General features: G+C 43.0%; 1 protein-coding gene across 7 annotated transcripts; it reads left to right on the forward strand.

Annotated features, from left to right (window-relative positions):
* Positions 1–4,802: 4,802 nt before the first annotated feature.
* Positions 4,803–19,381, forward strand: LOC144722698 (folate receptor gamma-like). Of its 7 annotated transcripts, none has more exons than XM_078601016.1 (5): positions 4,803–4,900; positions 9,921–10,126; positions 12,559–12,762; positions 15,124–15,259; positions 16,801–19,381. In XM_078601016.1, exons 2-5 carry the CDS (start codon positions 9,992–9,994, stop codon positions 17,088–17,090), a joined length of 765 nt encoding a protein of 254 aa, XP_078457142.1. In that variant the 5' UTR covers positions 4,803–4,900; positions 9,921–9,991; the 3' UTR covers positions 17,091–19,381. The 7 variants fall into 7 exon arrangements, with proteins under 7 accessions (XP_078457142.1, XP_078457145.1, XP_078457144.1 ...); XM_078601019.1 differs by having other exon boundaries at positions 4,809–4,900; positions 9,930–10,126; XM_078601018.1 differs by lacking the exon at positions 4,803–4,900 and adding an exon at positions 8,562–8,696.
* Positions 19,382–23,596: the final 4,215 nt, after the last annotated feature.

Consider the following 23,596-nt stretch of genomic DNA (forward strand, 5'->3'; position numbering starts at 1 on the left):
GATAGGAGAGACTTAACGATTTGAATAAAGCTGTCAAATGTGTATTTATTATTTATTCGGTGATGCCACTGCGTTGGCAGCGGTACAGAAACACAAAAAACAAACCAACTCAACACATTCGTCAATAACACTGTGGCCTTAAAATGGAAACAAATGTAAATGACCCTTCTGCATAGCACGTCCTCTGAATAGTCATGTAAATGGCCTCCTCTACTTACGAACACTCGACTTATTGACTTTTAGAGATACGAACAAACCTGTCCGTATGCCCAGTTTACCTGTTCGGATGGAGAGTCGTAAGTTCAATTGCAGCGCAATCGATGGAGGGAGTGGCATCTACATCTGTGGAACAGGAAGAACCAGTGGCATCTACATCTACAGGAGATTATACAAATTTAAAGCCATTCCCCGTGTTTAGTGTACATGCCGTACAACATGTTTGGAATCGACAGGCGTAAAGTTAGACTTACGAACAAATCCACTTGTGGACAGACCTCTGGAACTTATAAGGTGATAACTCAAGACCAGGGTAGTCTAATTTGCAAGGGATCTGGGTGCTCACACGAAGCAGTGCTGCTGATCTATAAAGATGATGAAACTGGTACACAGCTGAAAGTCACGCGATCACTACTAATATATGTACGTGACTGAATAGATAGCAGCTGCTGGAGATGATGAAGTGATGAAGATACTGATGCCAATTGACAGTAATAATGACGATGATACATACACATCATGATAATGACTCGTGATACAGTCATGATAATGACAGATCCACATGAAATAAAACTTTGATTAGCTGTCATGATGGTGGTGGTGATGATGATTATGAATAACTAGACGTGCCAAAATAACAGGACGCATGGCTTGGTCAGCAAGTCGAGACATGCCTCCGAGATGTTCAGGTGGCATATTGGTGACTAACATCGTGACGCATTGCCATGTTAATAACATATCCTTGGGCTATAACATACAGTATTTGCCAACACTATAGACAGGTAAGTTGGTGTTATGTATACATTCCAAATTCTCAACTGGGTTACATATAGCAACATGACTCCCTATTCGCAGACAATATCCCTCTGTAGAACATAGCATCCTCATGATAACCCTGCGCTATAAAAACGGTAGGAATACCCCATGTCTTCTTGGTTCTTTCGGTAAAGTCACGTAGAAGGGAAGTAATCAAATAATAGAAATGAAATATAATAAAATAATTCTCACGTGAAAGTCTAGTGAGATAGATTGATCTCTTTGATTAGCTTTCACGTGAGAATTATTTTATTATGTTTTATTTTTATTATTTTATTACTTCCCTTCTACGTGACTTTACCGAAAGAACCAATAAGATGAATCCCTGCAGTCACGAAAGCTTTAAATCGAAATGTGGTAAATTATTATTGCGACCACTCATCGATTGCAAGACTATTGTGTAATGGGTGCCAGAGTGGCGCATTAGTAACAGTTGTGTCTCAACAGCAAAAAGTACTTAAGTTTCATTCCCGCCTTTCTGCGTGGAGTGTGTATGTTCTCCCCCTGCTCTACATGGGTTTCCTCCTGGTTCTCTGGTTTCCTTCCAATGCTCAAACATTTCTCGCAAACATACTTACTTGAGATTATACATAGTAATATCCCCCTCTACTGAAAAAAACTTGGCAGGACCCTCCTGAGAAAAAGCCTTGAGATTAAGTTAGGCCTTCCTGGACAGACAAGCATAATAACCGTAAAGCCACCAAACATTCCAGTTTTGTCAGGACAGTCCCGGTTTCATTACGAGGTTCTCGGTGTCCTGAAAAAGTCAGAATTTTGACTCTGGTTTAAATGTCTGGCATGACTCAGAAGAAGGCCAAATAAGGTTCTGGTGGTTGAGTGGGCATGGCTATATGCAAAAGTTGGCTGATGAGATGTAGAGGGGGCTGCTAGCTCACACGTATCCTGGTGGAGCTCAACAGAAATGTTGGAATATTTACTCTCAGTAATCACTGGCAGGGAGATTTCCCGTGAAACTTTTCTTTTTACAGCGGTGGATGGGGTCATGCAGAGATGTCTGACATTCCATGGTCACTGTATACCTAGAGAGTGGAGGTTTTTTTAAGTGGGTTAATGATTAAAACGAAAATACATGTCCAACTATTATGTAACATGCACATTCACCGTTAAAACAACTGATATAGTAGTTAGATAATACATCGGTATATAACGTACGTGAATACATGAATAATAAAGAAAGGCTAAGGCACATATTTGAAACTTTCAATAGCATTGATTGTGTAGCCTATACAAGAATAATTGTGAAACAGGAAAATCACAGCAACAGCATCCTCATAAAAAGCGAGAATAAAAACGGACATTTTTGCATTTCCCTGGAGTCCTGTAGTTTCATCCAGATGGTGTACTTCTAACTTAGCAAAGGCACAAGCATTGCTGTATATATATGCAAAGTTTCGCGTTAGCACGTGGAGCTGTAGTCTTGTTTACTGTTCTGAGAAAGTGGTGGACATTCCACATTCCCAAGATAGGGACCAGTCCATACATAGGGTATGTGTGTGTGTGTGTGTTTTTAACGTTATCAATCCCCCGCAGAATGGCCTCTCCACCTCTGTGTCCGTCATATGGGTTGTCTGAGTATACTTAGCAAAACTGTCAACCCATTCTCAGTGCCCTACCTTATTACAGACCAATACAGACCTTATTGATCACCTCGTGCCCCTGATACATCTCAACGTTCATCTTACAAAGTTCCATCAGAAGGGAGAAACACAAAAACAATGTTTTTTAAACTAAATTCCTCTATACAAGAATACGGGTAACCGGTATGACTTAGGAAGGACGTATCGTACCGTATTAATTTGATTTACATGCAGCAAACAATTTACATGGCACTATTACGACTATATTCTTGGTTATTTCGGTAAAGTCACGTAGAAGGGAAATAATAAAATAATATAAAACATATAAATTCTCACGATGTTTCGACTGCAACACAAGCAATCATCATCAGGTGTGAAATCCCCAGCATGTGTGAAATCAACAGCAAGAAAATTTTCTTCTGATGATGATTGCTTGTGTTGCAGTCGAAACGTCGTGAGAATTTTTATTGTTTTATATTTATATTATTTTATTATTTCCCTTCTACGTGACTTTACCGAAAGAACCAAGAATATGAATCCCTGCAGTCACGAAAGCTTTAAATCACTATTACGACTGTTCACATCTCTCGACATGCAATGCTTAAGAGCAGCCAGCGAGTGGCGTGCGTTTGCTGGAAATCGGCGTGAGACCTGCAGAGGGATGGGATGATTCATAATCAACGTTTTTGGGTTAGATCGCGTTATTTATAAATGTGTCGTAACCCTCCACCACCCGCCACGGCCAATCAGCAAAAAAGTGTCACGTTGACAAAAGACAAATAGTTCACTGCTTTAGCCCACCGGTGTGTTGAAGTGTGAAACCACAACATTTTCAATTTTTGAGTCGTACGACGTTTCGCTGGTAATTGCATCCAGCATCATCGGGCAATTCGCCAGAATGGTGAGGCTCTGCTCTCGCGATCTAACCCAAAAACGTTGATTATGAATAATATTGGTCGCGAAAGCCTACGTGTTAAACGGATGGGATGATGTACTGACATATCAAACGGAAAAACCCACCCTTCCCCCAAAGAAGAACCCACCCTTCCCCCCCAATTTTTTTTTATATCTCACACGTGAAATTTCGTGACAGAAAATAATCTGTTACGTTGTGCCTGCGTGAGTCTCGCGGTTTGATGCGTGAGACGTGACAGGCGTGTGTCCTGTGTGCGACACCCGATGTTGTAACGGGTGCACGGGAACGCCGGACGTGCAATGAGTGAGAGCGACCACCGAGTGGCGTGAGTTCAGATCATTTATTCGGCATAGCCCTGTGAGCCATGCGGCTCTTGAATTGGGTGCAACTGCAACAAACAAAAAATACATGAACAAGAAACATCTTAAAGTGACTTCGCGCAATAGAAACATCCAGGAAAAAAACAGCGAAGACTTCCAGAAAAGATCGCTACCATCAGCGCGAGGCCACCAAACTGGGGGGGGGGGTGTATGATGAGGAATGATGTAATGATGTTATACTGAATACACAAATATCCCTGCCCAACGTCCCCCCCACTGAATTTTCACACACTACACACGCGAAACTAACTGCACGATGTTACGTTGTGCCAGTTCTAGATTTGAAGCTCTCGTGACTGCAAGGATACATACTCTTAGGTTTTTTCGGTAAAGTCATCATGTAGGTAATTTTTTTTAATAAAAGTAATAATAGAAATAAAATAATAAAAAAATCAAAAATCACGACGTTTCGGGGGCAACACAAGTCTCCGTCATCAGGTGGGACCGTCACAGCTAGATTTGCTGTGATACAGCAAATCTAGCTGTGATACAGCAAATCTAGCTGTGATACAGCAAATCTAGCTGTGACGGTCCCACCTGTGATACAGCAAGATTTGCTGTATCACAGCACTTGATACAGAAAATCTAGCTGTGACGGTCCCACCTGATGACGGAGACTTGTGTTGCCTGCGAAACGTCGTGATTTTTATTATTTTATTTCTATTACATTAATTAATTTTATTTTTATTTTTTACTTACGTGACTTTACCCAAAAAAAAACCTAAGAGTACGTTGTGCCAGCATGAGATAGCTTGTGTGTGTGTGTCTCACGGCCGCTAGCGTGAGACGTGACAGGCGCGACTTTGCTGCACCACAACGAGGCGGCTTTGCTCTCAGCACGTGCTCTGGGAACGCGTCCTTTTGCATCAGGCGTGACCCGGAAGCGCGAGCGACCACGTGGGGGCAGCGTGCGTCTGGACACGGACCACGTGGGTGGTGGTGGTGCTGCCGCTGCTGCTCAACAACCTCAACGTGTACGGGCAATAAACATACACAGCGGTGCATACCGTACATACACACAGTACGTAGATTACATATACATTGTGCATGCGGTACATACAGTTTATACAGTAATGCAGTACACACCGTACGTACACAGTACATACATTACATAGTACATACATTACATAGTACATACATTACATAGTACATACATTACATATACATAGTACATACAGTAATGCAGTACGCACCGTACATACACACAGCACATAGATTACATGTACATTGTGCATGCAGTACATACAGATTACATATACACATCACATATATAATGTACATACACGCAGTACACACGGTTCATACACATTACATATATACAGTACATACAGTTCACAGTTAACATTGCGCACATTTCATACAGTACGTACAGTATCCACAGTACATACAGTACATACAGTACACGTGCATGTGCCATAGACTCTCAGGAAATAGACGTTCTAATAGACACGTATGTATGCGGTGTACACTACGCATAAGCATATACTCTGCTCTGTATATTTAGATAATACGTGTATGCTATGTATGTGCCGTTTACAGCTCAGCGTCACGTAAGTACTGAATTGTATGTATTGACCTGTAGCATTTGTGGAGACTTTGCGTGTGTGTGTTATAGTGTACAGTACTGTACACCAAAGAAGCGTGGAAGATTGCAGTGGCGTGCGTGTGCGTGTGTATAGTGCATGGAAGTGCGCGGTTGCTTGCGATGTTCGCATGGGCTACAATGCAACAGTTGTCATGTCCAGTAAAGCTAGCAGTACCTACATCCGTTATGTCCATATAAAAAAAAGTAATGATTGTGTAAGGGGCCGTCCATAAATTACGTCACGCACCTAGGGGGGGGGGGGGTGTCAGGCATTTGTGACTTGAGAAATGTGACGTCACATCAAAATGCGCAACTTTAAATATATACAGAATTGTTATAACAACACTAATTGTTATAACAACACTCCTACAACATCAGAGGGCAGCGCCACATTATAAATACGCACTACAATGACAATAGTTTAAAGCGATTTGAAGCATGTTTTATTTTCAAGATGGAAATATGGTTTTGGGGGGGGGGGGGCAGAGCTTTGTGACGTCATATTTGAGGGGGGGGGTCTGACTTTTTGTGACGAGGGGGGGGGGTCGAAAATCGTCCAAAATCGCGTGACGTCATTTATGGACGGCCCCTTATGAGCTTTACCAAGCCCGTGGTTCTCCGCACGCAGAGGAATGCAGCAGTACCCACATCCGTTATGTCTAGACAAAATAAACCCCCACTAAGATGAATGATTGTGTAATACGATTGTGGTTCGTTGTTGTCGTCGTCGTCGTATTAGTACATGGGCGGTATATTAAGCGAAGCGAGTTGAATTGACCGGACTGATGGAATTAGAGGCCGTCCATAAATAACGTCACAAGATTTTGGCCGATTTTTTACCCCCCCCCCCTCCTCGTCACAGTGTTACAAAAAGTCAGACCCCCCCCTCAAATATGACGTCACAAAGCTCTGCCCCCCCCCCCCCCAAAACAATATTTTTTTGAAAATAGAACATGCTTCAAATCCCTTTAAACTATTGTCATTGTAGTGCGTATTTAATGTGGCGCTGCACTCTGATTTTGTAGGAGAAAACATTTATTAAAAAGGAGGCGTTGGAAAGCTGAAATTTAGCATAAAATGCACTTGAAAATATTCAACGTCTAACTAAAACTGCGGATGTTCAGATTTTAATTCTCTTATAATTATAAAATATTAAAAGTAATTATAACTTTAAAAAATACTTGAAACTTTGTAGTAGAACGAAGCAAAATGGAGAGTACAATTATAACAATCACATTCATTTCACAGAATGAAAAGCCCTGGTAGAATCATTAGAATAAAAACGTTTAATAACAATCTTTTTGTTCTTACAAAATTGATGCTTCTCCATTCTTCCATGGAGAAGCAAAATGCTCCTTCATGGAATAAATAAAAGGTGGCCTCAGTCAATTTAAATAATCAAATAGTTAATAATGAAAATGAATAAAAATTAGTGTTATAACAATTCTTTTCAATTAATATTTATTTAAAGTTGTGCATTTTGATGTGACGTCACATTTCTCAAACCCCCCCCCCTCCCTCGTTCGTCACACATCGTCACAAATGTCTGACCCCCCTCCCCCCCCCTAGGTGCGTGACGTCATTTATGGACGGCCCTTTAACGCACGTGGGCATTTGCTGTGCATCGTTAGCTGTCGCCCACGCGTTTCTAATAGTTGATGACTGAGCAATGATGGTACCATACCTTGGGGGGGGGGGGGGGGGGCATAGCAGTGCAGTACAACATTGGATGTCGCTGCCCGCAATGTAGCCTACAGCGATGCGACTTTGTTGGGACCCATTTGTAATACATTCTGGCCTACATATCTTATCAAAACCGATTACGTAAATACCGTATCAAAACTGATAAGATATGTACGTCTTAAAAACCGATAAGATATTGAAAGTTGATTGACGCCCAGCGAGACGGAATGGCTTATTGTGCACAAGGGAAGCGAGATTTGTAAGTTTATTGCAGTTCAATCCAGTGGCCCATCTTGCACCCCGCGCAGTTGGCGTTCTGCTGCTATCGCTTGTTAATCATTGATCCTTTGATATCCTTTGAAGGCTAAATGTCACGACAGGGTTGTTAAATCTCGCATATATATATTTGAGCGACTCATCGATTTGTTACGGTATGCGGGATGAGTGCCAGAAAACGCAGGACGGCCAGAACTGCCGAAGGCGGATGGTCACCATGGGGGTGGGTTGGCTGTTTGTCTGGACATTAGTAAAACCTCCCCCCCCCAAAAAAAACTGGAAATCAACAAAAGCTCCCATTGTGCAATTTTTGGACCCGGCAAAGCACCGCGTGGGTGTTTCATTCAAAGTTTAAATCAACATTTGGCGAGGTCAGCGGATCGAAAGCCATGACAGATCCATGACTGCTTCGCTTGAGCTGCGAGCAAGCAGGGCACAACAAACATCCAACCAAGCACCCATCCAGGATGAAACCTGCTTAGCTTCCAAAATCTGATGGGATCGGGCACGTACCAGGTGATTTGGTTACAGACTGATGGTTTCAGGTGTGTTTCATAAGGTATTTAAAACGTAACAGGTTTAAAACACCACCTTAGCTGCTGCTCTTGACTGAATGGTTCGATTTTCTAATACACAGATCAAGTTTATGAACACAGCTCCAGCTACACACAGAAATACATTTACGGCGCTTTGGGATCCTTGGATGAAACTCCCATTAATAATGTTAATTATTAATTATTATTAAAACTCTGACCATGAGTTTGAAGTGCTTCTGAGACATCTTTACAACCTCCTTTTGTCAATCCACTGCTGGATAAATGCCTCCCGACGCCTGCGTCAGACGTGAGCGTTGCGTGATCGCGCTCGCATCTCCACGCTCATCAGTGCGGCTGTTTATTCCGCGAAGGTTTCGATTTTAGTACAGACCTCGAAATAGTTTCGTGCAATAGCAGCTCGTGACTTGGGTTGGTCGGGGTCCAGGTTGCCTCAAGGGTCTGCTGTTTTACAAGCATAGCACCATTCATTGTTCTTTAATTTCTCAACAGTATCACGTTCAATTTAATGGCACCATCTCCACGTGATGTCTGACCCTCAAAGGAATGGATTAGACGCTAACCAGAGTCACAAGCTTTTCGCCAACCTTGGTGGTCAACGCCGGTGACGTCGCACAAAAAACGAATTCAGCCATTCTCAATCCGCCGTTGGATGAAGGCCAAGACACATCGGTACATATTGTGGATTTTTGTTTTTAACAGACTCCACCAGGCTGGTCCGTGAGGGTTTACGAATGAATGAGTGGTAGGATAACGGGACAAGGATCGGTTCTGATATTACGAGTCACTGATGTTGACCGTGGCTGAGTATTGAACGAGGGTCACGCAGTTCATAGGGCAGCACGTGAACCACCGCACCATTGCTCCACCCCGTGACTTATTAATCTTTAATCACATTGGTATTGTTTAAGCCTATTAAATACCCTCCTAAAGGTTCATCCACAGCTTTTCTGGAATGTGCTAGGGTCTTTGTCCTTGATTGTAAAAGTTGTCTACCTCAGCGGTTCTTTAATCTATCCACGTTAATCATGGGGTAGTCATAATAATAATTTACAGCCATTTGTTCACGCAAAGCCTTCTCAAGCCACATGAGGCATGGAAGTTGCTTTGTCCATAGGTCTGCGCACTGGTCAGTGTAGGTTGGTGGAGGAGGGAGGGGGGAGGCAGAACTGGTTTGGATATAATCGGCCACTAATGTTAGCCGTGGTTCTGAATTAAACTAAGGTCTCTGAATTCCAGCAAATGCTTATTACAATCACTTTTATTTTAACCAGGTGAGTTCTCAATGAGGCTACATGAGCTTTTACAACGGTGAGCCGAGGAAAAAAAAAAGTGATGAAATATAAAAAAAAATTAATTCATGTAAAGGGACAGCCTAGCATTTCAAAAACTTAACACAAAATAAATAAAAGGGTAAAAGATGAGGCAGGAAGATGAAAAGATATTGGCCGAAAAGTGGGACGGAAGAGTTGAAAGTACTTATAATTAGTAACTTTTTCACAAATTATTTTAGCTTGTTGACAATCACATTTAATAAAGTCACAGGTGCAAGTTTTTTTTTTTATGGGATGGTTTAAAAGTAAATAAGCCCCAAAATATTTGAAACTCTTTTAACGGCAAAAATCATTGTGGGTAACTTTACAATATGCATAGCGCTTCACAGTTTCATTTAAAGTTATACCAATCCAGTTGAGCTTGGCAGTTAAATGACAGGCAATTCAAATTTCAACATTTTGTGAATATTCAAACCTTTAGTGCCTTGCTATAGACAAGAAATATTTAAATATATAAAGCACTTCTGAGCAGTTTATGGGTAACCTGGTTACCATCGTGTGATCTTTGCTCTTGATGTATTGATCGGAAACCCTATAAAAAGCCCACCTGCGTTTGTTTCAGGGCCAACAGATTCTTCAGCCAGTGTGCGCAGCTGCTCGGTGGAGGGGCATCGGGGAGAGACAGGACCAGTCATGCCACAGACTAAGTTGGTGTTCCTCCTGGCCATGTGGGCATCGAATGCCATGGCCAGCGAGCTGCTGAACATTTGCATGGACGCCAAGCACCACAAGACCAAGCCGGGTCCCGAGGGGTTACTTTACGGACAGGTGAGTTTTGTTCGTCGCCGCGTCGTGTGATGCTTCCGTGCCTTTTCGCGGCTGAACGTGCGTGCGTCTCCTTTTATGCTGCAGTGTAACGATATGGTGCATCTTTGATTGAAATCGATTTGCACGCTCGCGTTACGTGCATCGAAAAGCACGCACATGTCAGAATCGATTAGTTATCATTTGCAATTGGAAGGGGGGAAGGGGTGTCCACTGTTAACCTGGTTACCTGAGTTCAAGTCCTGGCCACGGTTTACATCAGTGGCGAGTTATCTCTCAATTTATCCTGGTAAACCTTCACCAACCGGCACTGGCCTGTGCGAAGTATTACTATTAAAGACTATTAATTATTTTTTATATTACTAGGTATGGCCCACTGAGTTATATACAGTAGCTCTTTTTCAGAAGCGATCTGGCCACAAATGTGCATCAAATTGCGTGTGAGAATTAACATGGATTTATGCAAGTCATATTCTGAAGTTATATTTAGGCTAACGGTGTGATTTTTTTAATATAATTTCGACAGAAATGCACAAAAAGAAATACAAGTCATATGGGTAAAAATTTGAGAAGTTCTTCTTGTTTCGAATTGTGAATCTGAATTGTGACAATTCATTGTGAAAATTCAATTCTCTCTGTGTGCGTGTATTCTGTGTGTGTTTGTGTGTTAATTCAGTGAGTTGTTGTTAATCTGAATCATGCTAAGTCACTGAAACACAACTTAGAATACGGTAGTGACGGCTCAAATCACAGGCGCGGATAAAATGAATTGCTACATGCCTAAAATGTAGTACACTTAATGCGGTATATGTTGACAAAAAGCATTTACCATTGAAAGTGCAATATGTGTTACAATTGCAGTGTAGTTTCGAGTTTTGTTTAACTAGATGAGAACTCAAGAGATCAGGAAAGTATCATTTGAAAAGTCACCTGGGTCACCAAGTACAGCAATGTAGCAAATACAAACCTAAACAACAAAAAAAGCGACGCGTCACGTGAGAATTTGAAAATACTGCACGAACATAAATCAATGTTAAATATGCAGTTTCATCTCAAGTACATACTTCTGTTCAGACTCTTGATTATCTCAGACACAGCTGTGTCTCAGCTCCTAGTCGGGGACACTTGGATAGTATCTCATTTGTCTACATTGTACAAATATTTATCCGCTCTCAATCTTTCGTGCAATATTGACCCACTTCATCTGAAACGTATCTCATCCAAATTAGACGAGTTTGCTTGAACATTAAAAAGTCGATCAAAGGTCACGAGTCTAAAAGGTTGGTCTTAGAGACTTTGTGGAATTCAGTGCGATAGAGAGTTCGCGTGACTATTAACCCTGGTTAATACACTGCTATTAGTGAGAATAATATGCAGTTAATGCTCAAAATAGATCGATGTCAATGGACCAGATTTTTATTTAAGCATTAATCCTTTAGCACATTGTACATGGACCACCCCTTGTCAGTCCGCTGCTGGATGAGGACCTCCCCTCAATCTGCAGGTAGTGGGGGTTACTTTGGCCATACTTCACCACACTGGTCAGTGCGGGTTGGTGAAGGTGGAGTTCGGGACTGGATGTAGATTTTCTTTCATCGAAGTGAGATAGAAAGACAAGGGGGTGTAGCGATACAGGACAAGATGTATTTTGTTGTCCATTGTTTAGCCTTGTGGGGCTCGATTGCGACAATTAAAGAGTGGGCAACCATGTGTATATTTTAAAGTCTTTCACGTAAATAGTAAATACATCCCATCCACTGACGTTTTTTTTTCCCTTCATGTATCCTTGCTCCTCTCAAGTATTTCTTTTCTGTGTGTATATATTTAAGTGTGTGTGTTATCCCGGCAACCCGAGTTCGATTCCCGCTCACGGCCAACACCAATGTCGATTATCTGAACTGGTCGTGGGCCTCCCCTAGGTCGACTCAGCCTCAAGTGAGTACCTGGTGCGGTGTGTAAACATCGCCACTGGGGAGACAAAGGCGGTCGGGCGTGGTGCTGGCCACCCACCTCCTCGTGTACCGTGCTGGCCTTCATATGTACTCGCTAACAGCACTTGCCCCAACAGTCTGTTAAGGCTATTTGGGGGATCTTTGGTATCTTTTGTGTTAACCTATAGGGGAGTGGTAGTGTGTCAGTTAGCTGGGAGTGCTACGAACCACGCGACCCGAGTTCGATTCCTGATTTTGGCTACCAACAGCAGTGAAGGTTATCCGAACCGGTCTTAGGTCGACTCAGCCTCAAATGAGTACGTGGTGTGGTGTATAAACATCGCCACTGGGGAGACAAACGTGGTCGAGCGTGGCGTTGGTAACCCACCCTGTCGTGTACCGTGCCGGCATTTATAGGTGCTCGCTAACTGCACCTGCTCCAAATGTTGGTTAAGGCCACGAGGATGATCTTTGTCTTTGTGTGTGTAAATGTGAAACCCAAAGTGTGCACCATGGAAGGACAACGCATGTTGCAACGCCAACACTACAGAACAAGCTCATGAGGATCAATCGTACCTGTACAACTTCAACTGGAATCACTGCTGGTCTCTGGGTCAGCCTAAATTGTCGGATGCATGCAAGAAGCACTTTGTGCAGGACACCTGTTTGTACGAGTGCTCGCCAAATCTGGGACCCTGGATCAAGAAGGTACTTCACTGATCTAACGTCTTATTATTTCCTCTGGCGAAAAGTTAATCAGCAAAGTATATATGTTCGTGTCAAGGTTGTGAAGGTGGTGGATGGCTTCAGGAGTAGCCGGGATGATTACACTGGTCAACACACTTTTTCTGGCATAAGGTATTCCAACGGTTTTATGGTAATTTGGCATCAGTGTTTAGTCTATCACATCAGGTTTATGAGATATCAAATATTGCATTTTCAATAAAAAATTGCAGAACTAAAATATTAAATAAATGTGGATATCTACATAAAATGATATTATAAATACACTATCCTAAAAATACAGCACCATATTTTAACACTAAAGCAGTCACTGACTCGCAACAACTTGCAATCATAAGTGACCGAGTTAATTTCGGGTAAAATCAATAAAAACGGGGTAATGCCGATAGCATAAAGATGAGATGTAATAGTGCAAGTCTGAGATCAGATTTGGAATCAGCACCCTGAAATTAGTCTAAAACAACTGCAAAAGTCCAGGCCAGAAAAAATGTGTTTTTTGTTGACCAGTGTTATCTGAGATTCTCCTGTGTTCCACAGTTGGAGATTGGTGACCAGTGTCCACTGTGGGCCATTTTTACATGCCCTTTGTGTAGGAGATAGCTGCATCTGCCATGCGTCCTTGAAGCGTATTGATGGTTAAACTTGCAATTGCACTATCTGCATTCTAAATTTAAAATAAATTAACCCGTAAAAACAAAGTTTTTCACTATAAATCCTTTATATGCGTGGCGGCTAGAGTCCTCTCGTCCTCTGGCTTGAGATGGCTGCCACCTATGGGTCAGATGATTGTTTGCCACCATTAAGCAATTGGTAATTACATATAATTTTTTTTCCTAAAAAGTGTAAAATTTTGGAAAAAAAATATCACGAAAATTAATTGTCACGCACAACGAGTCTGTGTGCAAAATGTCAGCTCGATTGGATCACGGGAAGTGGGTAAAAAAACGACCGAAAGATTTGCACGGTCGTAAGCAAGCAAGCAAGCAAGTGAACTTCATATAAAGGATTTAAAAATCAGTGTCGGAGACCTGACACGAGGAGAAGTCAAATTTGCACCACATGCAAAGAGCAATAGTCCAACATTGAACAAGAGATTGTGGAATTCCAAAGCATGGTCAGCAAAATGTAACCACATTTGTAATTTTCACTGGCTTCGAATATCCATTAGGGTGGCACGATGGCGCACCGTAACACAGCCACACTAAGTAAATAGTAAGTAAAGCTTAGTTTTACGTAGCGCAATTCACACAAGGCTTCACAGCGCTTTACAACGGAATCCCAGTAAACACCCTTGACACTAAAACTAAGAGAAAAATAACCCTACACAAACGGAAAACAAAAGAGAAAATAAATGTGTTTTTAGACGAGCCCTAAAAACCTCGACTGACGGAGCATCCCTAACGGTCTGGGGCAAGGCGTTCCACAAACAAGGCGCCTGACTACTGAATGCTCTATCATCCATTGAACGCAGATTTGTCTGAGGTGTACACTCAGGTGCCCGGAAGTTGGTAGATCGAAGTTGCCGCACAGGGGCATACGATTTCAGCGGATCATCGAGATATAATGGCGCGAACCCTTTCAGGGTATTGAAAGCCAATACAAGAACTTTAAATTCGATCCTGTTTTTTACTGGAAGCCAACACAGGGAACGAATAATGCGTGTGATGTGCTCATATTGTTTTAAATGTGCTAGATACATTTTATGGTCATGGAACAGCTCTTGGTTTCACATATGCATTGTTCTCTAATTTATACTACAAATACCATGTATTAGATGCTGGTGCGGAATCCACAAAGTCGGCTATTAACACAATTATAAAAAACATGTGCTTCGTGGTCATTGATATCATTTGTTATCACCGCTCGAACGCGTGAAATTGTGAGTAAACTGGGTTCTTAAGTGTTGTGAGTTGATTGCATCAGCCTGGTTACCAATGACTGCAAAATAAATAAACATAACATTTAGTTCTGCAATAAATTTGGATACATTTTAACACTGACAATAAAAAATATTGGGTTAACTCGTGACAAACATGACTCTTGTTGGGTGGCGAGGGAAACTGCTGCCCCTTACTGTGCAGAATAGAGATCACTTGACGGGATCTCAACGTTAGTTCTATATTATCCGCTTCCATGAGACTTTCTTTAACGCGAAAGGTGGCACTGCATTGCGAGAGATTCTGTGTCTCATGATGCAACTCTGAAACTGCAATCGGGATAATATTGTGGAAAAATACATATTTGTTAAAAGAGTATGGAAACACATGGCTCCGTAATTAAACTAATTGTTTGTTATGTTTGTATCTTTGGCCTTATGGGCAACAGACTGACAGCAGCTGGAGAAAGGAGAGAATCATAAATGTTCCACTCTGCAAAAGTGACTGCCATAGTTGGTGGAATGACTGTCGAAATGATTACACCTGCAAAGAAAACTGGCACAGCGGATGGGAATGGATAAATGGTAAGCGACTCGTAAAACACCACGAACTCTCAATGCCACTTAGTAATATCCCCCCCATTGCACAATATATCCACAGACAACCGCAGCGTGGTCGAATATTGACTTCATTTTGGTGAGGTGACGCTCGGTGGTTAACGCACTGCACCGGACCGATTGGAATTCGATTCCCGGGGCGGTGAGTGATAGCTCCTCTACCTCTGAATGCGTCGTGTTCGCACCACTGGGAATCCTGGGTTTGAATTGGCACTTCCGCCTTGGTCAAACCAGCTTCTCAAGTGGAGCGAGTTGATGATCTCAGCCAGAGGTCGCAAACGGGTTTTGATTCCTTACCCGTACCTGGCCGCACCAGGGTCGCAAATGGGTACCCGTACCCGTACCCGGCCGGGTACGGGTACCCGTTCCCTACCCGTACCCGTACCCTACCCGAAATGAGTGACAAACGGTGACTCACCAGTGACTCACGGCCTACCCGTACCCGTACCCGGCCGCACCAGGGTCGCAAACGGCTAACCGTACCCGGCCGGGTACGGGTAGCCGGGTATCGGGTAGGGTACGGGTATCAGGTACCCGGTTGCGACCTCTGATTTCAGCCCTGTGACTTCACGAAAAAAAACTTTATGAAATTTGGTGTGTTACTCAATTTGGCAAAGTCCAGCTTTGAAATTAAAATGTTGACGTTTTGGCGGTACACTAGTGGAGCACAACACAACGGTCCTTATAAAACATTTCATCAATAAACATTTGAACTGGCATTCGTCTTCCGGCTGCTTCGACATCACGAGAACTGATTTTGACGCACCACCCTGCAATATTTTCTATCAGGGGTTGCGAATCACGGGAACATAAATGATTATTGAGTAACATGTGTTTTTATACTGTGCACCGGTGTACCGCCAATACGTTTAAATGTCAGTTTTACTGTCATGTAATACACAGTCATATTGCTGAGTGCGTGGACAAAACACACACACTTTGTGGAGTTGATGGAACATATGCTGTGAAAAATCTATTCCGTTGGCCGTGCTCTGACACATGGGTGCGTGGCTCTCTAAAATTCAAAATGGACTCGCATGACACGAGGCCGAGAATACAATTTGAGTAAATTTGGAAAAGTGACAATTAAAAACAATTCTAGATTTGAAGTTTTCGTGACTGTAAGGGTCCATACTCTTTGGTTTTTTCGGGAAAGTCACGTAGGTAAAAAAGAAAATAAATTAAAACACGACGTTTCGGAGGCAACACAAGCTTCCGTCTTCAGGTGGAACCGTCACAGCAAAATTACTGTATCAAGTGAAGAGAGCTCTAAGAGACACGAGATTATATACAGGTTAAGCGGGGGGGAGGATCCAGGATGGGCTGTGGGAGGGGGGGCTAAGTTAAGCCGCTTTTTGTTATGCTGCAGGGGGTTAGGGGGACGGAGAGAGCGCCATCGTAGATCAATATATTTCCCATGCTGTGCTCTGCAATCATTATTAAATGACACAATTGTATATTTGCCTTCCAATATCTTACCTTTCAATTATTGTCATTCCCCCTGGCAGGTACCAACCTTTGCCCACCTGACTCCCAGTGCAAGCAGTTCCGTGTGATCTTCCCCACACCGAAGGACCTGTGCGAGCGCATCTGGAGCAGCTCCTATAAGTACACGGAGGACGATCGTGGGAGTGGTCGCTGCATCCAGATGTGGTTCACCGACAAAAACCCTAACGTGGAGGTGGCTCGTCATTACGCCAGCCAAATGGGAAACGCCGGCCGTGGTCGCGCAAACATCGCCGTGACGCTCTCACTCACTCTCGTTGCCACCCTGGTGCACCGGGCCGCCCCGCTGTGATTTCAAGGGTGTGCGAATTAAAAATGTAACTTTTCGATTTGAAGCTTTCGTGACTGCAGGGATTCATCTTCTTGGTTCTTTCGGTAAAGTCGCGTAGAAGGGAAATAATAAAAATAAAACATTAAATAATTCTCACGACGTTTCGGCCACAACGCAAGCAGCCGCCCTCGGGTGAAAAACAGGTTTGAACAGGTCTGAACAGGTCTGTCGGAAAGACAGCGTCTTTCCGACAGACCTGTTCTTCACCTGAGGACGGCTGCTTGCGTTGTGGCCGAAACGTCGTGAGAATAATTTTATGTTTTATTTTTATTATTTTATTATTTCCCTTCTACGTGACTTTACCGAAAGAACCAAGAAGATAAAAATTTCACATTTAAACAAATTCGGGTTTGGTAAAAGATGAGAAAGATTGCGACCTCCCCCACGTCGTGTTTTTTCGTGTTGTTGCTGCTGCGCATTCTACGGCGTGGTGTCTGATGTTTCGCTGCGCGTGGTGGGTGGTGGGAGCTTTGTCAGGAGCTGAATAGTGCAGGAAGTGAAATCAATTCGATGTCGGGCATCGCGCCTAACAAAGACGATGCGGAACAACCCACAAACAGTGGAGAGCTACAATACGGTATCTCCTCGTTATCCGCAAGGGATACGTTCCGGAGATGCTCGTGATTAGCAAATTTTGCGGATAATGATACCTTAAATAAATAGATGAAAATAATCTCATCACTATATCACTTTATCTCATCACTTTCTCTCTCTCGGTGTAGTCGTGTAGAGTTCCGGATAAGGTTCACGGATAGCTCAAATCACGGATAGTATGTTCGTGAATAACGGGGGGGAAACTGTACAGCATACCCGCAAAAACCTATGCAGTCGCAAGAGAAAGATCAAATTATGTGCTGGTTGTGCTCAGTGCGTTATTGAATGCAATCAATGGGTGTTAATCATACATTCGCTCCTCCGATTAGCACGGGGTTGACTACGTACGGTGCGAAAGAAGTTCAGCATACAGTCTGTTCTACGACGCGGTAGTTGCGTTCCTGCAGAACACCCGCATTATATTATATTGTAAAGCACAGTACGCGAGAACACGTGACGTATGCAGACTGAACAAAGACTGAGGCACGTGGGTAGCATGAGAAGATGCCGAGGCTACGTAGTCCTGATTGCGTTATATCAAATTCGCGTTATGTCAAATTCGCGTTATATCAAATTCGCGTTATGTGAACACGCGGCGTTATAGAAGAGACTCCACATAGATACTTTGTGTTTGGCTACAGTTTGTAATTTGCTGAAGCGTGATTTGATTTTCAGTATTATAAAAATAGAGGTTAAGCATGTAGATTCATAATTTCATGACACGTTAATGTCTCGGATGGCGTAACCTAACGTTTTATTTTATGGTTTTGGTGAAGTTAAAATAGCAGGCAGATTCATTCACTCGCCTAAAAGATTACTGCAATAGTACCGCCGTTTGGCACTGATGTAATTGGATTTACACGGATATGTGTCCAGTGAATAGTGTTATATGAAAGTGCCTGTAGATATAAATCTACAAAACAACGTAATTCTTTAGTTTGTATTAAACAGAGATGAATTTGTTGAACAAATGTAGCATTCTTCGATGAAGCAATGAAACTGGAATACTTTGTAAAAGTGTATTGTGTCAAGGTTTGTAAAGGGTACAGTGAGACAAAAAGCGGTATATCGAGTGGAGACACTAAAATCGTCGATGGAATCATTTGTACGAATGTAGTTGTGTCGCATTCGCTACTTTTCTGCCGTCATCCACCGCACCGCACTGATGGTCACGATTGGTCGTTTTTCCTCGGGTTTCGTCGATTGTTTTCTGAAAAAGTAACCAGTGGTTTGTTTAATCCACCAATGAGTATTCGTTTTTTTTGTAAAATTCCGCATGTATTGCGATTTATTTTTATTATAATATGTAATCGCACGTACGTTCAATTGTTCATCCATACTGTAGGTAAACGTGTTCACGTGACGACCCTTGCAGTCATTAGAGGCCACTACCGTTCACCATCATGGCAACACATTTGAATTGACACCAAATTGTTGCAAATCATCGAATAATGCGATGGGGTGGGGGGGGGACGCGGAATGGTTAGATACCAAGTATTTATCGTCGAGTTACAATACTTTATAATAATTCACAGCCTCACAACTGAACAAAAACTGTCTTTCTTGAGGTCCTTGCTTGTTATACAGTACCCGTGCCAATACGTTAATTAGTGACAGCGTCTCTTTTCTTCGATGCAATAAAATGATCAAAGGTGAAATCATTCCTCGTGTGCAATTTGTGTGGAATATATACAGTACTGTATCTTTACACACACATACCCTGCAGCACTTTATCATAACTGATAATCCGTGTCAACAGCAAGAGCACGTTCTTGAATAATGTTTGCAGTGTGTATTGCCATGGTTGGGAGCCGAATGCCGCTGTTGCGTTTGCAATCTACTTCCGGGGATGTTGCAATTCTATTCAATATTTTTGGATTCATCAACAAATTATAGCTGGGAATCGATGAAAATGTCCAATTATATTCCAAACAATTATTTTAAAGAAACAAACATTCCTCTTGTGAACACCTAAAACGGAGGTGGACTATATACAATTACATTTTATAAAGAGGACTTCAATGTTTGTCAATATGAAAATTGGAATACAATTGTAAAAAAATCGAGTGGATTTTTTGTTAATTGTCGGCCTCAAAGCGACAACACCTTTCGTCATCAGCTATGAAAAATCCACTTATTTGTAGCGGCCTCACCTAGCCATTGCCGTATCTAAATTGTCTGTAAGCGTCTGAACACGAGCTGATTTCATAACTGTCGGGGAGTATCTCTTTGCCTGCCACTCCGTTATTAGTCTCGGCCACTGGCCATCACATCTGCAAGCGACGTGTCCTGCCAAAGCCAATGCGATATCCTACCAGTCGATACGATGTCTATGACTTGCGTATCTGGTTCGTGCGTTCATCTGTCCCTCATTGCAATTCCAAGCACACGCCACTCCATGGTTATGAAATGTGTATAAAAAGATTATACTGGTAGGAACCTCCTGGTTACACCAGCCCACAGGGGATTATTGTGTCCGTCCGTCCGTCGTGCAGGGAGGGGCTGGGTGGGGAGGGGCTGGGTGGGGAGGGTGGGGCTAGGTGGGGGGTGGGAGGGTTGGGGCTTGGTGGGGGGGTGGGAGGGGTGGGGCTGGGTGGGGAGGGGCTGGTCACCCCGTGGTGCCCTTATAAAACTCAACGTTTAACCTACTCACGCCGGCTTGTGCCCGCCCTCACAGTCGGGCATATTTGCGGAATACACCACGCCGCCGTTGACCCTGGCCATTGACCGAGCAACCCAACGTTCCTACCAGCTCCCTCCGCAGGAATGTGTTAGATAACCGAGTATTGTAATGGGCAATTCAGAGGCCAACCAACAGGAACACACGCTGCGTTTAGAAAACACGAATTCGCCCAATAATGATTGATGAAGATACGAAGGCAAATTTGTCTGCAATTCTTCAAATCAATGTTGTCTCCCGTTATGGACAGAATGATTGCAAATACTTGATATCTCGAATAATAAATTTGGTAAACAGAAATTGGAGAATAACACGAAAATGATTGGAAATACAAGCAAATTGGAGTATGTATACAGCAACAGGGATGTTAATTTATAAAGCACAAATCTCTTGCAGTTTTGGTTACTGACAGAACAAACCAGTAACATTCGACACATTGGTCAATCATATACATATGTATCACCGCATATGTTCAACCGACAATATTGTTTTGCAGAGATTATGTTGTAGCACAGTATGACCTCTAGATGGCATCCGACACATTCGTATGAGAGGCCTGGACCGAACCGCAAACTCACCACGAGTGGGACAACATTATTGCAAGAGCACACAGCAGATTCCAAAGTGAAGTCAACAGTGGACGTCCTGCAGATAAACTCGTCCTCGTCTTTGGAGTGTGGAATTTCCGACACTTGGCTCAGGGCTGTAAACAAGATAAGAGTTGCCTCGTGCTCACTTAAGCATTTGAGACCACTTTAATTTTTAAATCCTTTATATTAAGTTCGCTTGCTTGCTTAGGACCGTGCAAATCTTTCGGTCGTTTTTTAACCCACTTCCCGTGATCCAATCGAGCTGATATTTTCCACGCAGACTCGTTGTGCGTGACAATTAATGTTCGTGAAAAAGATTTTCCAACAATTTACACTTTTTAGGACGAAAATATTATATTGAATTACCAATTGCTTAATGGTGCAATGCAATCATCTGACCCATAGGTGGCAGCCATCTCAAGCCAGAGGACGAGAGGACTCTAGCCGCCACGCATATAAAGGATTTATAGTGAAAAACTTTGTTTTTACGGGTTATACTTATTACGGAGTGCATTCATAGCGTCAACTATTTGCTCCAATAAATCCTGAGTCTCAAGACTTTTTCAGGAGGGTCCTACTGCAATTGGAGGGTTTGGGCAATTGCACGAATGAAGCGTTTGGATTCGGAAGGACCCACACACACAAAAGGGAGACACTAATTACCGCCATCTCCCGTGGGCCATCTCGCAGCCCTACGGCCACGACACGTGGCAAGCCCCCGGTGGTCACTCATCCCAAGCACAGTACTCCCCAGAATAAACCTCGCTCAGCTTATGAGATCTGGAAAGTATTTCGGGCGCGATTCGGTCGACGACAAACACTGACGGTGCAAAGTCGCACACCTGATGTCAGCTACGATCAAAAAAATACCACGGACTTTTGTGCCAAACGTGGAAATGACCCAGGATCCACTCTGCACAAGACAAGCAGCTGGCCTTGCACTATGAATTGAATGAACAAAAATGCAATATCGACAGCCATTTGTCAAACCACGGTTAATGTCAGTGGTGAGTGATATATCCGAACGGGTCCTGAATCCGAGCTTTACCAGGCCACACTGACCAGCATCCCAGTAAACATGCCCAACGTTGAGGCAACGTTGGGCATGTGGTTGGAACCGATGGACCAACGTAAGCCCATCGTTCCATGTTTACTTTGGACGGTGACGGACGGTTAAAAAGCCGCCACGACAAACATGACGTGGGGAGTCCATCTTCCAGCAGAGGCTTGACAAAGGGCTGTGAATTGTCATTACTGTACAAGTGTACAGCATGATATCTGAATCACCATTGAGAAAAGTGCCACAATTACTATAATTAAAAAGCCCCCCATTATTAAGTAAAGTGTGGGAATTAAGGACCCCCAACGCTACTTGTGAAGCGTTAGTTCAAGTTCGGCAAATGGTAGATGCTTGCTGTGTGGAAAAATCATTCACAAAACACTTCTCATTAAGACTGTGATTTCACTCGTCAACACTTTGAGCTGCACGTCTTTAAAAAAGGTACTAATTTGATCGACCCTGGATGGGCGCCGTAATGGCGAGATGTTAACTGCCTCGCCTGGTATACAAGAGGTCGTGGGTTCCATCCAAACCCTGCCACCTGTATATGTTTTCCCCGTGGTCGCATGGATTTTTTTCTCCGGGTCCTCCCGTTCTTCCCTCCACATTTAGAAACATGCGTTTAGAGTATTTGGCTCCTATAAATTTCCACATGATAAGCCACTTCGTTAAGATATCATTTGTGGCCAGGTCGCTTCTGGAAAAGAGCAAAATAGCCCAGTGGGCCTTACCCAGTAAAATAAAAAAAATAGTTTATAGTTTAACATAGATTTAACTCAGGCCCTCTATTTTCGACACGGGCACAATAACTACTGTGCTACATGTACAGTAAGTAGTCTTTATTTAATCGATGTAACCATTAAGAAATCCGATGCAGGCAATACCGCAAGAGACTGTCTGGGATCATGACATCTCCTTGTTAAATTATTAATCTTACCCCTGCTTTTTTATGCTCTGCCACAGTCGCATACGATGTAACGAAAGTGCCTAACGTGATCAATTGTTTATGTCCAAGTCGGAGGATGGTCTCATTGGTTTCCTCTTTTCAAAGCATTGTTAGCAGCATTACCCACCTGGTCCGCTTATTTACCACGGTCTTATTGTGAAAACAGTCGTTAATGATGGATTGAATACTTTATCAAACACCTCACCCTCTCTCAAACACCTCCTCCACTCTCAATGACCTCATCCCCTCTCAAGCACACCTTCCTTCCTTTCAACGCCGCCAGTGCCGTCTCAAATACCACTCCTCTCAAACACATCCTCTTTTCTAATACACCCCCTCTCCTGCCAAAACACCTTACACACTCTCTAACACCTCCTCTCAAACACCTCCTGATCGGCTTGCTCTGGATACATTACAACACGTCCGTCCCCCCCCACAACACTCTGCTTCTACTCAGCAAGAGAGATGAAAATTGTATTCTTTGACGCCGTTACTTGTGAAAACATGAGACATCCGCCCGAGAAGATTATTCCATTACGCTTTCTCGCCTTAACTATGGATGTGAGCCCCTAGGCACACACTCTCCAATGCTTTGAT

Source organism: Lampetra planeri, chromosome 15, assembly GCF_965212315.1.
Source record: "Lampetra planeri chromosome 15, kcLamPlan1.2.h2, whole genome shotgun sequence".
Classification (NCBI taxonomy): Eukaryota; Metazoa; Chordata; class Hyperoartia; order Petromyzontiformes; family Petromyzontidae; genus Lampetra; species Lampetra planeri.

Coding starts and splice junctions, on each gene's coding strand:
- LOC144722698 (XM_078601012.1), top strand. CDS start 9,445: ATGAGGCAGGAAGATGAAAAGATATTGGCCGAAAAGTGGGACGGAAGA. Junction 10,127..12,558: donor AGGGGTTACTTTACGGACAG/GTGAGTTTTGTT, acceptor TGAAACCCAAAG/TGTGCACCATGGAAGGACAA. Junction 15,260..16,800: donor CGGATGGGAATGGATAAATG/GTAAGCGACTCG, acceptor TCCCCCTGGCAG/GTACCAACCTTTGCCCACCT.